The sequence below is a fragment of the Acanthaster planci genome, linkage group LG13, assembly GCF_054643075.1.
Source record: "Acanthaster planci isolate LZ-2023a linkage group LG13, COTS_SCS, whole genome shotgun sequence".
Lineage (NCBI taxonomy): Eukaryota > Metazoa > Echinodermata > Asteroidea > Valvatida > Acanthasteridae > Acanthaster > Acanthaster planci.
The window spans coordinates 1,850,760-1,865,881 of record NC_141789.1 but is presented as its reverse complement, the minus strand read 5'-3'; the positions used below and the strand labels follow the sequence as shown (position 1 = coordinate 1,865,881).

General features: G+C 44.4%; 1 protein-coding gene and 1 non-coding gene across 2 annotated transcripts in view; both read left to right on the top strand.

The window, feature by feature from the left end:
• Positions 1-15,122, top strand: part of snrnp200 (small nuclear ribonucleoprotein U5 subunit 200) — a 29,776-nt gene that overhangs the window by 12,204 nt on the left and 2,450 nt on the right. The window contains exons 20-39 of the mRNA XM_022230845.2: positions 1,008-1,160; positions 1,655-1,735; positions 1,962-2,045; positions 2,880-2,986; positions 3,129-3,420; positions 4,473-4,543; positions 4,927-5,027; positions 6,114-6,287; positions 6,749-6,909; positions 7,671-7,898; positions 8,715-8,906; positions 9,347-9,586; positions 9,900-10,102; positions 10,421-10,494; positions 10,954-11,033; positions 11,335-11,482; positions 11,844-12,130; positions 12,777-12,920; positions 13,551-13,727; positions 14,471-14,631. Of these exons, the coding sequence (XP_022086537.1) occupies positions 1,008-1,160; positions 1,655-1,735; positions 1,962-2,045; positions 2,880-2,986; positions 3,129-3,420; positions 4,473-4,543; positions 4,927-5,027; positions 6,114-6,287; positions 6,749-6,909; positions 7,671-7,898; positions 8,715-8,906; positions 9,347-9,586; positions 9,900-10,102; positions 10,421-10,494; positions 10,954-11,033; positions 11,335-11,482; positions 11,844-12,130; positions 12,777-12,920; positions 13,551-13,727; positions 14,471-14,631 (3,158 nt within the window). The remainder of the gene's footprint in view (positions 1-1,007; positions 1,161-1,654; positions 1,736-1,961; positions 2,046-2,879; positions 2,987-3,128; positions 3,421-4,472; positions 4,544-4,926; positions 5,028-6,113; positions 6,288-6,748; positions 6,910-7,670; positions 7,899-8,714; positions 8,907-9,346; positions 9,587-9,899; positions 10,103-10,420; positions 10,495-10,953; positions 11,034-11,334; positions 11,483-11,843; positions 12,131-12,776; positions 12,921-13,550; positions 13,728-14,470; positions 14,632-15,122) is intronic.
• On the top strand, positions 12,499-12,634 carry LOC147796910 (small nucleolar RNA SNORA57). The gene has a single exon (XR_015427573.1). It is a non-coding gene; the product is annotated as a small nucleolar RNA SNORA57 (small nucleolar RNA).

Genomic DNA, 15,122 nt, shown 5'->3' with positions numbered 1-15,122 from the left:
GTATTAATCGTTCATATGCAGTCATGACTTCCTCACTTCTAAAGGAACTCTCGTGTTTTAAAAAAAATCACTGTAAAAACTAAAAACTGGACTTGGTAGCTTCAGTGACCAAATTGACAAAATCCTGACTGAATATCAGTCGAAACAATGCGGTCTTTTCGAGCTTGTATAGGGTTGCGGTTGCATCCGTCATTTCCAATTTTTGCCAACTGGTGAATGTTTAAATTGATTTAAGATTAATTTGTGAGAAAAAATATGCCATAAATGTATGCATTTAGCTAAGAATTCGGGTTTGTTTTGTAAATTTACCAGCTGGGTCATGTTTATTCGCCCTCCGCGGACTATTAAATGTAGCTTGGCTTGATCGGTAGCCAGGCTTCATAAAAGTTGGAGGAACAGCAAAAAAACTTAATCGGCAAAAATACCACATGTGCACCGTATCTCTCTGTGGTGTACCTGTAGTCGGCTGACTGACAGCTCAACCATTCTCTGACAAAAATCACCTTTTCCCAAGATTTCCAGATTTCAGTCTTGAACTCTGCTGTTTAGTTTCATCATTTCCAGTTAAGGAATAAATTCAAATTCCCTGACAAGTTATTTGTCTACTGTGATGAATGAATTGAAATTTGTGATAAAACAAACCTTCATTTTGTATGCAAGAATGGAAAAAAAAGGTAGGCTTGGAACCCACAAAAATCATACAGTTGTCTGATACATCCCATTTACCAGTTGACAGTTTAGAGCAGAGAAGCAAGAAACAAGACCAGAAATGGTTTTACTCAGGAATAAGGTCCATCGAGCCCCAGCAAGAACTGTAATTTCCAAATGTCCACCCTTTTTGTAAAGCTGGCAACTCGCATATGCACAAATGTTGCAGAGCGAGGGATGCAAGTCTCACGTGTCTCAGTCGTCGGTTGCCAGGCAGATATCTGCCAGGGTTTGACAAATGTAGTTAGGGAATAGAACTTGACCCTACTGTTTCGGTGACCACTCCTGTCCGCACCCAGGTCACGGAGCTGGGCCGCATCGCCAGCCACTACTACTGTACCAACGAGTCCATCGCCACCTACAACAGCTTACTCAAGCCCACGCTGAGCGAGATTGATCTCTTCCGAGTCTTCTCCCTCTCCAGCGAGTTCAGGAACATGGTAGTCAGAGAGGTAAGACAGAGACATCCACCAACACCCTATTCCAAGACAGCACTGCCAAAAACCCTACAAGATCCCGCTTTCCATCTGGTTGGGGTTTGTTGACCCTTGACCTTTGCAGATAGCAAGCTCTCCACATCAGAGTTTTTTGTGATGGTTGGAGATTCCTTTGGAAAAGAGCCGTGAATTTAGTTTTCTTGTGAGCAATGAGTTCTTGCTTCCATTGGGATGTGACACTGACGTCTTACGAGAGATGTCTCAAAATCTTTTGCAGTCAGTGTCTGTTCTCATTTCTTCCACTTACCCACAGTCCAAACTTTCAGTGTAGATCGATGCATTGTTAAAAACTACAACTTTCATGGGTTTGGTTTTGCCGAAGTGTCTTTTCATCTCAAGAAATTATATCGTTTGTCATATTTATTTCGGGAAATGATGTTAAATTTGGAAATAGCAGAGCAATAGTAGATTTGTAAGACATGACTGTTTTCAACGTCATTTGACATCAGGAGGAGAAGTTGGAATTGACCAAGCTGTTGGAGAGAGTGCCCATACCCATCAAGGAGAGCATCGAAGAGCCCAGTGCCAAGGTGAGCTCTCTGACAGTGTTAGGATCGTAGCGTCTTGGTTTTCTGAATTTCAACAACTTTTGAGATCAGTATCCTTTCTTTTGGGATGGCTGTATCAAGGTTTTAAGTGGAAAGTAAGTGACAGGTGAATAAAGTCAGCCCTCCTTGGTTCGTTGCGACGTTACTTGCCGTTGCGTACGGGTTGTGCTCAGAGCTGATGTCTTTGTGATTTCGTTCTGCGTCACAGGTCAATGTGCTGCTTCAAGCGTACATCTCACAGCTCAAGCTAGATGGGTTTGCCCTGGTGTCAGACATGGTTTACATCACGCAGGTAAAGAAAAAAGGTTAACTTCAAATCGTATGCACTGTCCGAATTTCTCAGTTGCCAAATTTAGTTGGGTGAATCAAACAGGCAGAAAGCACTGGTATGTGCCAACAGAGTACAGAGGCACTCTGTTCTACTCAATTGTGCAGTGTGGTTAAGAGTATTTTATCCGATAATTCCCACCCTCTAAATCCAGACTTTGTCAAGAATAGCAGAGAAGGCCGGCTCATACAGCGAAGAATTCGCGCCCAACGCTATACAGTAATTCTTTTGTCCCCTCGGCTATTAGAATGTCCAACGCCAACTTGTAAAGTTGTGGTGGTTTTTGGTGGTTTACTGTATTTATTTTGATGTTTTTTTGTATAGTAATGACACTTTTATTGGTTCCGTTGAATTTTATTAAATTTGCTGTAAATGTAATACTGTCGTGTATTTTTCTGTCAAAAACGCCGCAGGAATTTGCCCAGGTGGGACAACAAAGTTTTTATCTTATGTTAGAAGAAAAGCCCCGAGGCAAGTTGAAGTCAGTCGTCAATTTCATATTGTATTGTTTCGCATTGAAGAATGTCTTGCTTAGAGAAGTATTGTTGGTTCGGCTTTAACTCGCATGTGATGAGTGAAAGTTTCTCATGGGACGTAATCCTGAACCCTGATGAGAGAAACCTCTGATGCTGGACTTCAGACTCCTTGCTCTGATGTCTCTTTTCTCGAGGGACTCAAATGATTTCTCACAGGACTCAAAAGGCTTGAATGCCAGCAAAGTACCGACATTATGTCAAGAGGAGAAGATCGCATGTTAAAGTTGGCGCCCACGGGTGTCTGTTTTGTTCTGTTTGGCAGTCTGCTGGGCGGCTGATTCGTGCCATCTTCGAGATTGTTCTTCACCGAGGATGGGCCCAACTCACAGACAAAACGCTTTCCTTGGCCAAGATGATAGACAAGCGCATGTAAGTACATGGAGCAGTCTTTTTCCCTTGATCACTCCCCCCCCCAGCATGGAACCTTTTGGCATAACATGGCCTGTCATGGCCAGCTTTGTGTCGAAATCTAATGGATGACGTCACCGTCCCCTTCTCTCTCCCTGGACAGGTGGCAGTCCATGAACCCCCTGCGGCAGTTCCGCAAGATCCCGGAGGAGGTGGTGCGCAAGATCGAGAAGAAGAGCTTCCCCTGGGAGCGCTTCTACGACCTGGGCCCCAACGAGATCGGCGAGCTGATCCGACTGCCCAAGCTGGGCAAGACGCTGCACAAGTACGTCCACCAGTTCCCCAAGCTGGAGTTGGCCACCCACATCCAGCCCATCACCCGCAGCACCCTGCGGGTGGAGCTGACCGTCACGCCCGACTTCCAGTGGGACGAGAAGATCCACGGCAACTCCGAGGTAAAAGAAAAGAAAAGAAGAGAAATCTGTACTCTTTGAGAGGGGCATTTACGTTTCAGAAAGACCCTTGTTTTTTAGCTCAGCACTTTAAATTTGAGACTTTCAAAATGCTTGATGGAAGCAGGCATGGCAGTCCGATTGACCATGCCAAATTAGTTCGCATCTTAGTGAAGATCAGCTCAAACTTGACGCTAACAACAGTGGATCAGTCATACAGATCTCGCATTTTGTTGTGCCGCTATCAAGCATCTGAAAATTCTCCCACTGGGAGCATTGTTTATTTCTCTTTTATTATATGCAGGACTGTAGACTTCCCTCCATTTCCCTGATTTTTGGTTTCTCCTCCAAAAGTTTAGACATAACGTGGCCACCAATTGTGATTATAAACTTCTGTAATGCCAGAAACTGTTGCCAAACCTTGTTCAAGCATGTTCACAGCACTTGTTAGGATGTAGTAGTGTTTGTTTAGTTTTAATAGTTTGACGAGTTTGATTGGTTTGATTAGAGAGCCTTGCAGCTGTCTTTATAAGAAACACTTCAGATTATTCCGCAGTGATCAGAGTTCGATATTCATTATCTTCTTTTCTCCTGATCAAGAAAAACGTCTTGACTGAATTATTCTCCAGGGCTGAGGCATGGAAAAAGAGTCATATTTTTCATTTTCAACTCCTTTTGCTCATAAGCTTTGTTTTTACCTAGTCTTGGAGATCAGTTATTCGGATTGGATAAGGAACGGACAAAGAAATCGTGAAGTCACCCTCCATATGCTTACCTCAGCCTGGCTCAGGTCAGTAGCCGGACTGCGTAATAATTGGAGGCACATGAAATGATCGGCCAAAAGACCACATGCACCTCTGCATGGTGTCTGTGTACTCAGCTTACCGACACTCATGCCTCAAGCACACCATCGGGTCCAAAAGTTACGGCTACGGCTAGGAATAATGCACATGTCTATGGAAGCGGCCGGTTAGCGGCTATGAGTCACTACCCATAGGCTTGTACTGTTAGCCACTTGGAACAAATGAACTCCTTGCTCCAACTTTTCTCTGCAGGCATTTTGGATCCTCGTGGAAGACGTGGACAGCGAAATCATCCTGCATCACGAGTACTTCTTGCTCAAGAGGTACTTGTCCATTTGTTTTGTCATTTGCATCTTGAAAATAACGGCTCAGTCTTGCTCTGCTCTAAAAATTTCCATCACAGCAGTGACTTTTTAAGTTTTCGCAGTCGTCATGACAAATGTTCTCCTCGTTTTCGCAATGTTGGCATACACTTCACTATGAACAGCCTGTTCTCAATCGTGTTTCCGTTTATCTTGAGAAGTTTTCAAATAATCTACAAAACAAACTTAATTCTTTGAAGTAGAAAGAAAGAAGTTTACTCAAAACCCATAGTAGCTGGTACAGCTGCCTCACCATTTACCAGTCAGTCATGTATGAACCGAATTTTACCTTCAGAAATGACTTTTACAATTCAAGATGCATTTTCAACTTTCCAATTCAACAGCAAGTTTGCAGAGGATGAGCACATTGTCAAGTTCTTCGTTCCAGTCTTTGAACCCCTCCCTCCGCAATACTTCATCCGTCTTGTCTCCGACAGATGGATCGGTAAGTCTCCTTTCCTTTCTTCGTTTTCGTTCTTATTCGCTCATTTCCTGTAATATTTTTGTTTAGGCTGGGGACAACATGGGACAGGCTTCAACCTTATCGCTTGTTATCGCTTGACATGCCTCCTTTAATTTACTTGAGGACTGGTTCTCTCGTAGCCAGCCTGCGTAACAATCGGAGGGAAAAGAAACAAGCCAATGAAAGAGCATGCTTGTTGAATCAGTAGCCTTCATGAACTCTGTTGGCAGACATGCTACCATGATCCTGGTAAATGTTGCCGTACCACTTTGGAAATAATTTTCTTTCTTTCGTTCTAGTTCAACATTGCTGCTCAGTACACCTGTCACTCGCACTAAGACTTATGGATATCGTTCATTTAAGTATGCATCACCATCGCTGTGGAACTCTCTCCCACACCATATCAGAACTGTCAAAAATGAAAACGAATTTAAGTCACTACTTAAAACTCACCTGTTTCATTAATTGCTTTATTTCCTAATATTACTGTGAAGCGCATCGAGATGTGCTATGTGATGCGCTATATAAGAAATGTGTTATTATTATTATTATTATAATTGATGGTTTAAACGCTCTCTCGTGGAACAACTTCCTCGAGTTACAAGTCAAACCTAGAAGAGAAATTAGTTCTTCACCTCCAGCAGGGGCAGGGTAGTTTTGAGCTCCCAGCCCAGAACTTGACTCGGCCAATTTTTTGAAAGCTTAGTTTGCATATTGAAGACATCCGTTGCATTCTGTGACGTTTAAATGTAACAATGTGTAGGGTTTGGTTTTGATGGGTCATCAAACTCACATGCATCGTGCCAGTCAGCTTTCGTCAGTAGGAGAAGTCAACCTTTTTGACCTACCCGTTTTGGAGAAAAACATTTCACGAGACGGGTTTGTCAGATTTTCATTAAAAATGACGTCAAAATAGCCACAAGTTATCTGGGAGGAAACTACACAACACTTGGCATGCTACAAAAAATGCAATGTTTGGAAGAAACTTCCGGGGAAGACTCTCCCCTCCCAGCTTATTGAGTGTCAAATAAATGATCTGGTATACCGTTCCCCCCCCCCCCGACCTAGCCTCTGAGACACAGCTCCCGGTATCCTTCCGGCACCTGATCCTGCCCGAGAAGAACCTCCCCCCTACAGAGCTCCTTGACCTTCAGGCCCTGCCCGTCTCAGCTTTGAGGAACCCCTCCTTTGAAGCCCTCTACAGCAGCAAGTTCTCCGTCTTCAACCCCATCCAGACCCAAGGTAGGTTGGCAGTTTGGAAATGATTTCATCAGCACACAACCAGAATGGAATAAGTAATTCTTCCAAGACTTCAATTTCTTTTTTTAATAGAGCTGTCTTCGTGTGACATATGTTCATCCTCGTCGTGAAGAGTTGATTAAATGACAGCTCTAAACTGATTTACAGATGGTATTTTTGTAATCGCTGATGCAACACAAATTACTAAATTGATAATGATAAAAATTCGAAGAAAAAGATTACTTGGCAGAACTTGCACAGTTTTTAGGAAAATTGGGTACCCACATCGTAATTCTCTGCAGAAGAATGATTTCGGTTTAATAGTTTTTCAAATTGTACTTTATTCACTCTTAGTGAGAACCGTTGTGCCACTTATAGTAGTCAGCATGCAGAGGGTGACATGTTTCGGCAGTGCAATGCGGTAAACTTTGAAAGAGAATCTTCTCCTGTTTGTCATCTTACAGTTTTCAACGCCGTATACAACATGGACGAGAACGTCTTTGTAGGAGCGCCCACAGGTAGCGGCAAGACCATCATCGCTGAGTTTGCTATCCTGCGTATGCTGACCCAGGCACCTGAGGGAAGGTGCGTCTTCGTCACTCCCTTGGAGGCATTGGCTGAACAGGTGATCCACTCTCGTCTCATTTGCAAATTGATTTGTAGAAATTGTCATAATTTTCATAGCTACATCTGTTTTGTAATCTAAATTATTCAGTTAGTGTGATTTTTAAATGTATATCTATTCAAGGGACCGCAGCTTCTGTTTTGCAACGGTGGTCTTTAGTGTAGTGATCAAAACAGACTAAGCATGGTTGAATCCTCCCTGACTTACCAGCAGTGTGGGGAGTCCGTTTCCAGACTGTTCATTTGTGGGAGGTACAGTAACATGCCAATTAAAGAGCACGGCGATTGGAACTGTAATCTTCGTGAACTCTGTTGGCGGACACTCCAAAAACTCGTCCTGTGCTTGTGGATTCATGCCCGTTTTACGCATTTCAGGGGAGGAAAACAATTGACGTATATGTGTCAAGATTTTCCTTGAGGCCTGGGTCAGTCTTACATTAGTCAGTGAAGAGTTGTTGTCAGCAGCAAGTCGCCCTGGTGTGGACATAATGTAATTTGGCTTCATTTCAGCTACGGCAAATTAATTCCTGCAAACGTTTCTGCCATCAAATGTTCACGTGTTATCGGGGATGTTATAGGGGATGTATAACCTAGCTGTTGCAGTTTGTTACTCCCAATTATAAGGTCAGGGTTTCCAATCCAGCAGGGCAAAGAAACGAAGAAGCGTCATTTTTACCAGTAGACCAGTGATTTGTTTGATCGTGAGCAAAGCCTTGACAACCAAACATTTGAGCGTGTGCTTTATTCCCCCCCCCCTCACAGGTCTACACGGAGTGGTACGCCAAGTTCCAGATGCAGCTGGGGAAGAAGGTCGTCCTGCTGACGGGGGAGACCAGCACGGACCTGAAGCTGCTGGCCAAGGGCAACATCGTCATCAGCACCCCGGAGAAGTGGGACGTGCTGTCGCGGCGATGGAAGCAGCGCAAGAACGTCCAGAATGTCAACCTCTTCGTCGTGGACGAACTGCAGCTGATCGGCGGGGACAACGGCGTGAGTTCACTGCTCTTCGTTCTCGGGATAAAATGTCGAGCGACGACTCTTAAATCTGTTTTACAAAAAATCCCGTCGTCACGGTTTGAGTTTGGTTGCCGCTCTCCCTGCTTTCACAGTCTCTGCCTTCACGTCCAGTTACTTTCAGACCAATAGTTTGCTCTGTGCTTAACTCCAAAAAGGATGTTGGTAACCAGCGATGCTAGCATGCCCCAGGGCCTGGTTCTGAAATGGTCGGGTAGACAGTCCAACCATCCCTCTTTAAAGTGATATTGGTGGAAATGTGCTGAACTATAGTGGTCGCACGAACACCCGACCTTCATTGTAAAACATCTTACCCTCCAAAAGTTTGGAATATTACACTCCAATTGTGGCCTGAATGAATTATTAGGAATTCTGGGTAAACTATGCAAAATGGCTCGGTGATCACACTTAGAATATTTGGACCTGTGTCAGAACATTGAGCATCAACAATTGGCATGAAAATTTGGAAGGTTTTGGAACTCTCTCCCTTCAAGCCTCCGGAGCCCATCTCATAAAGTTGTTATTGAAACTCGCTTGATGACACATTTATCTGCTAAGCAAAAATTTGCAGGGAACCAGTCACATGTAATAAACATTGCATTATTTTCTGGCTGGCAGCCTGTGTCTACGTCAGCAAATATGTGCTTTAACAAACCGGCACCGGATGTCGACAGGTTGGATGTTGGTGCTCGTGATCAGACTGTCATCAGTTGAAATCCCCGCAGCGGTTTCTCATTTTTCTCTCAGACTTACAATGATGATTGAGCATCTCGATCTCTTTTTGTCTTGCAGCCGGTGCTGGAAGTCATCTGCTCCCGGATGCGATACATCTCCTCGCAGATCGAGCGCAACATCCGCATCCTGGCCCTCAGCTCGTCCCTGGCCAACGCCAAGGACATCGCCCAGTGGCTGGGGGCCAGCACCACCAACACCTTCAACTTCCATCCCAACGTCCGACCGGTACCGCTGGAACTGCACATACAGGTCAAGACGAATATCAGCTTCCTCTTGGAATTTTGTCGTAATTTCTCATCAATTACAGAAGCTGAGCCTCAAGGCTGAATTTGAATAACCAGAAATGTCATACAATGTAGTACAGCGAACTTAGATTATAGAAATAGAAACTATTAAAGGTAAACATATCTTTATTAGGAATGATTCAAGAAAAGCATGACCAGATCTAGACATAAATTTATTTTTGTAAGAACAAATAAAGGTAGTTACTTTCCTGGAAGTCCTTAATTGTGGATGATTGTTTTTAGGCAGCTGTATGTATTCCCTGATGAGTGGAACAGGTTATAACAAGTATTGCGTGATGGGGACCTTTTGTTAATGCACCGTGAATGACAGTATCACGTCGTGTCACCAGACGGGCCGTGCTAGTCTGATCTGTCTTGAACTCTCTCCTGTGTTTCACTCCGCAGGGCTTCAACATCACCCACACGGCGTCGCGCCTGATCGCCATGGTGAAACCCACCTACAACGCCATCCTGAAGTACTCCCCCAACAAGCCGGTCATCGTCTTCGTGCCCTCCCGCAAGCAGACCAAGCTAACGGCCATCGACCTGCTGACCTACTCCTCAGCCGAGGACACGGAGGAGAGCCGCTTTCTGCACGTGCCCAAGGAGGACCTGGCCGGCCACATCAGCAAGGTCAACGACGAGGTAAGACCCGAAGACGGGTCGGAGCTGGCATTCCAGAAATGACCTGCCAGCTGCAACTTCGTAATCTGTAAAGCTCCGTAGCATTTTTCAGGATAGTTGAAGAAAGGTACAGAGACTGAAACTGAATCAAGGAGACCTCAAGATAAGGACCACTGTTTCCTGCAAGTTTGTTCAGCAGTAAGCAATAGTGCTTACGATAAGTTTGTCAAACTGCTAAGCACATTTAAAGTACTTCACTGCTACACCGGAGTACTAGTGAAGCACCCGACTGATTCCTTCTTGTTCCCCCCCCCCCTTGTTTCTTTGTCGGCAGACGCTGTGCGAGATGCTGGAGAACGGCATAGCCTACCTCCACGAGGGCCTGTCCGAGCTGGAGAAGAAGGTCGTGGAGCAGCTCTACACCTCCGGGGCCGTCCAGATCGTCGTCGCCGCTCGCAACATGTGCTGGGGCATGACCTTCCCCGCCCACCTGGTGGTCGTCATGGACACGCAGTATTACAATGGGAAGATCCACGCGTAAGTCACCGAGTGTTTTTGCGAATTTTTTTTAATGTTGAGATCCTAGATATTACTCTGTGGACGTTGTAGGCTTAAATGCCCATTTAAAGCATGCTTATTCTGACAGATTTCTTGCAGTAGGGGTTGCGGGACTGTAAGTGGTGATGTTGATTTCTAACTTTTTGTGAATAAGTTTTTTAATTAGAAGAAAAGGTTACTCAGTTTTAACCCAATTTTGGTTTAATCTGCTAGGAACTCAGACTGCAGTTTGCTTATAATAGAATTCATGCACACAGTGTGAATTAAATTCTTTGTTCATTTCTTTTTGTTACATAGCTATGTCGACTACCCAGTGACTGATGTCTTACAAATGGTTGGACGCGCTAACAGACCGGATATAGACCAAGAAGGTAACTCATTTCTTGTCATCCAACTGCCCTGTTGCCAACCATCCTAAGGTCTTCATATATATGTTGATTATCTTTTTAGAAAGGATGCTAAAACAATCCATTTCTTGGTTGTGTCTTGCACGTGATGAGCAAAAGTTTCTCAAGGGACGTAATCCTGAATTGTGATGAGAGAAACCTCTGATGCTGTTTGTTGGTCTGTTCGGTGTCTGCCTGCCAGTCTGTTGGTCCGTCTTGGGATCATACCTGTCTTCCCAGAGTTCCACAGCCAAAGAATTTTTAACGGGCAGTGCAGTCATCGGGCATTACAATGACGCAACACTTTTTCTGTCGACCTCTGTACACGCCCAGCACCATGCCAATCAGAGCAAGCCCTTATAGTCGACACCCGTTGTCGGCTATTCGCTTTTGAAATTGGTTAGGATCAATTTGTCTTGTTTTTCTCATGCATCTTTTTGGCAGTCGGCAAGTGCGTCATCCTGTGCCAAGGTTCCAAGAAAGACTTCTACAAGAAGTTCTTGTACGAGCCGTTGCCGGTGGAGGTAAGAGGTTTCCAGTAATCCATATTTTCATTCTGCCTGTTCCGTTTTCTGTTCAGATGAACGGATGTGGGTCTTGGACTAGCACAGTTTTTTTTTTGGTTCAGATCAAGAGATATATCACCTGTATAACTTTACTTCACGTCCTTGTCGTCTGCAAGGCGAGTACTAAGGAATTCAACTTTAAGGCACACTTAAAATGTGCTGTACCAAGTGGCCAGTACATTATCTTGACTTTCTCTGCTAGCAGTTGAAAGGGAGTGTTTCATTTACGTGGCTTTGATTTTTGGGTGTTTTTTTTTAGTCTCATCTGGATCACTGCCTCCACGACCATTTCAACGCAGAGGTGGTGACCAAGACAATTGAGAACAAGCAGGACGCGGTGGACTACCTGACCTGGACGTTCCTCTACCGACGCATGACACAGAACCCGAATTACTACAACTTGCAAGGTATGAATGTGTCGATTTCTACCATTTTCCGTCCAGTTAAAGTAATGTTAGCCTTCAACAGCCTCAGCCAATGTGCAGACCCTTGGGTGTCCTCTGTGGCCCTTGATATCATGTACTTATATGTTATATGTTTTCTGCAAGATTTAAACTCATTCGGAGTACACAAGCAATAAGTTGTCGAGAAATTTGATGTCTTTCCTTCACCGATGCGCTCAAGTTAAAAAAAAAATGAAAACTTAACTTTGTTTTAATTTCAATACGGCCAACTCAAGCATAAGGTTTGATGTGTTTTTGATGATGTTTTTGATGTGATTTTGATTTGATGTCTGATGTGTTTTTTTCATGTGTGCGTCGCCATCAGGCGTGACCCATCGCCACTTGTCGGACCACCTCTCGGAGCTGGTGGAGAACACCCTGCAGGACCTGGAGCAGTCCAAGTGCGTCAGCATCGAGGACCAGATGGACATCTCGCCGCTCAACCTGGGCATGATCGCCGCCTACTACTACATCAACTACACCACCATCGAGCTCTTCAGCATGTCGCTCAACAACCGCACCAAGATCAAGGGGCTGATTGAGATCATTGCCTCGGCCGCCGAGTACGAGCAGATCCCCATCCGACACCACGAGGATTCCGTCATGAAGCAGGTGGGTGGATTGAGTCGACTAACTTTGCGCTTCTGGGCTCATGTTTCAACAATGCTGGTTTCTCAGTGTGTCATCATACTTCGCCAGCGATGTTCCTCTTTTCTGTAAAAGGAGGCACTACAAGTTTTTGAAATTCAGTTTTCAATCTCTTGTTTAATCATGTCATCCACGTTTACGGAAGTCGAGGGAATGATTGCAAACTGCGTGCCATCCAGTTTTCTCATCTGTCATTCAGTTTGGCTACCCGTGTCTCACTAGGTGTGTTACCCCACGTATCACCCCTCTGATCTTAGCACGTGTGTTGTATCAGTTCAGAGTGGATGTATGAGCAGTCCCCACCCCCCCCTGTCTCACCGTCTGTTATCGCTCCTTCTATCTTGGCATCTCTGTATTGATCAGTACACAGTGGATGTATGAATGAAGGTAGATCAAGGAATGCTGACAAGCCTTCGGTGCTGGGGTTTGCAAGGTACCCCACTGCCATCCTCTAACAGCATTACAGATCCCGTGTCACCACTGTGACAAGTTTAAACAGTCACCAACCCAAGTGTTTTGCTTGGAGCTCCTTATTCGGACACCTAGGTCAGGTGCACAGTGACGGAATGATTGCAAACATCTTGCCAGCGGTTTTTCTTTGCCGTTTCAGTTGTCGAGCCGGGTTCCCAACAAGTTGGCCAATGCTCGTTTCAACGACCCCCACGTCAAGACCAACCTGCTGATCCAGGCCCACCTCGGACGGATGCAGCTGTCGGCCGAGCTTCAATCGGACACCGAGGACATCCTGGGCAAAGTAAGTCTTGCAAGTCAAAAGAGCTCCTCAAATTTTTCTCTAAGATTGCTCCACCAAAGGTCATGGAAGCTTGGCTTAATGTATGGATGGATTTTTATAAAGCATGCCTGCCTGTTAAAAACTGATGGACTTGTGCTGACATCATCTGACCATTAAAAGTTACATTAAAAGGGGGAAACCTAATTTGAGAAACAAAGTTTAATGAAATTTAATAATTTGTGGAAGTGTGCTTGTCAAGCACATCTTTCATTGGGATGGTAGCCTGTCTTTACACAGAAAGGGAAATTAAAGTTAAAGAGGAATCCTTTTCGGAGGCTTTTCTGGGTAGCATTACCCAGCGGTGGGATTTTTGTCAGGATTTTTCCACATTTTTGGACCCACAGGTCGGTATTTCTGGAGGTTAAATGATCCATGTCTAACCGCTTCTCTTGTATTCCTTCCCAAAGTATGCTTCAAAGTTGCACGATCATTCCCCCTGTAGATGAGAAAGTTTCTCTTCCAGCTCTTGAGGCCTTGAAAAAGAAATAGTCTTAATTTGGTGTTGTTCCAATCCCTCTGTGGGATTCCCAAGCCCCCACCCCTGATTAAAAGTGCATTACCAACACCTCTGACCCCCGTCTTCCCCCTTAGGCCTTGAGGCTGATCCAAGCCTGCGTGGACGTCCTGTCCAGCAACGGCTGGCTGTCCCCTGCCCTGGCCGCCATGGAGCTGGCTCAGATGGTCACCCAGGCCATGTGGAACAAGGACTCCTACCTGAAGCAGCTGCCCCACTTCTCCTCGGACCTCATCAAGAAATGCACGGAGAAGGTACGGCGAATCTTTTCTCTTTCACACACCTCTCAACCTCAGCTCTGTTTTTTTTAGAGCGTGCAAAGCTACGAATTTGGTGTGGGTGAATTTTGTGCCTTGCATCGTGTTTTGTAGTTTGTTGATTTTCTGGGGGGGGGATTTGGATGGAGTTTTTTGCAGGTGATCTGAATGATTATTGATGAAAAGTTTTATGTCAACATTTATACAATCATATGCAACAGTCTTATTAATAACACAGGTACACCAGAACAATTGCATGTCACCGGAGCCCACAAAATTAGTCATCAAGTAATTTTTTTTCAGTATTTTCATCAGCTTTCTTTATAGTTTTCAGCAGTAGGAGACACTTGAATTCCTCGTTGTAATGTGCATGATTTACTCTGAGTGGCATCCTAATGAATATGGTCGTCATGTGGGTGAAAAAAGTTGAGGGTATCTATTTGTGTACACTGTGCAAGATTCTCACAGAGGCTCGTATTTTGGTCTCATTTTGTTGGGTGGCAAGCTTGAAGACCAAATGTTCTCCCTACTTGATTTCACAGATATTTCCTTTTTATTTTTTATGTGGGATATCAAGTATATTTGGTCCAGTGGTTACACGCGAACTGCATCACAACAAAATGTTTGGCAAAGTTGTATCTGTGAAGAAAAGGCTGTTTAAGACTGTCCCAAGCTCTTCAGAATTAATCTGTATTCCTAGTTTTGCATTTTGCTGTTCATTTTTGGGGTTTTTTTTTCAGGGTGTCGAGAGCATCTTCGACATCATGGAGATGGACGACGACGATCGCAACGAGCTTCTCGTGCTGGCTGATGCCCAGATGGCCGACGTGGCCAGGTTCTGTAATCGCTACCCCAACATCGAGCTCACCTACGAGGTGCAAGAAAAGGACAGTCTGGAAAGGTAGAAACTAAAACTATAACCGTACCTAACGAGAAGAATTGGAAGAGGCGGGAACTATTTTAACTTTATAGAATCTGGCACAATCTATATCAGAGAGAACCTTCAACATTCTCACCAACTCAGTGCCCATTTTCCCCGGAATGGCGAACTGATCGAAAGATCAAAACAGAGAACACATTTTTAAAAAATCAAATGTACTGAAAAACTGACTGCATGACTCATTTTTGGGGGTTGAGTCACAGATGCATTTCGGAGCAGTCATTGAAATTTTTGAAGTTGTCTTTTACTGACTAAAGGTCAGTAACAACATTGACAAAAAGCTCAACCTGATTTAGTCCTACCTAAGACCTTTCCATCAAGGTGGCAATTTCCATGAAAATGTTTAATGATGTAAGAAACACAGTTTTTGGTTTCATATTTCTTTTTGAATGCCTAAAACCAAGTTTAATAAGTGTTTAACCCTCCTATGCTGAAGTCACTCTTTGGGTCAC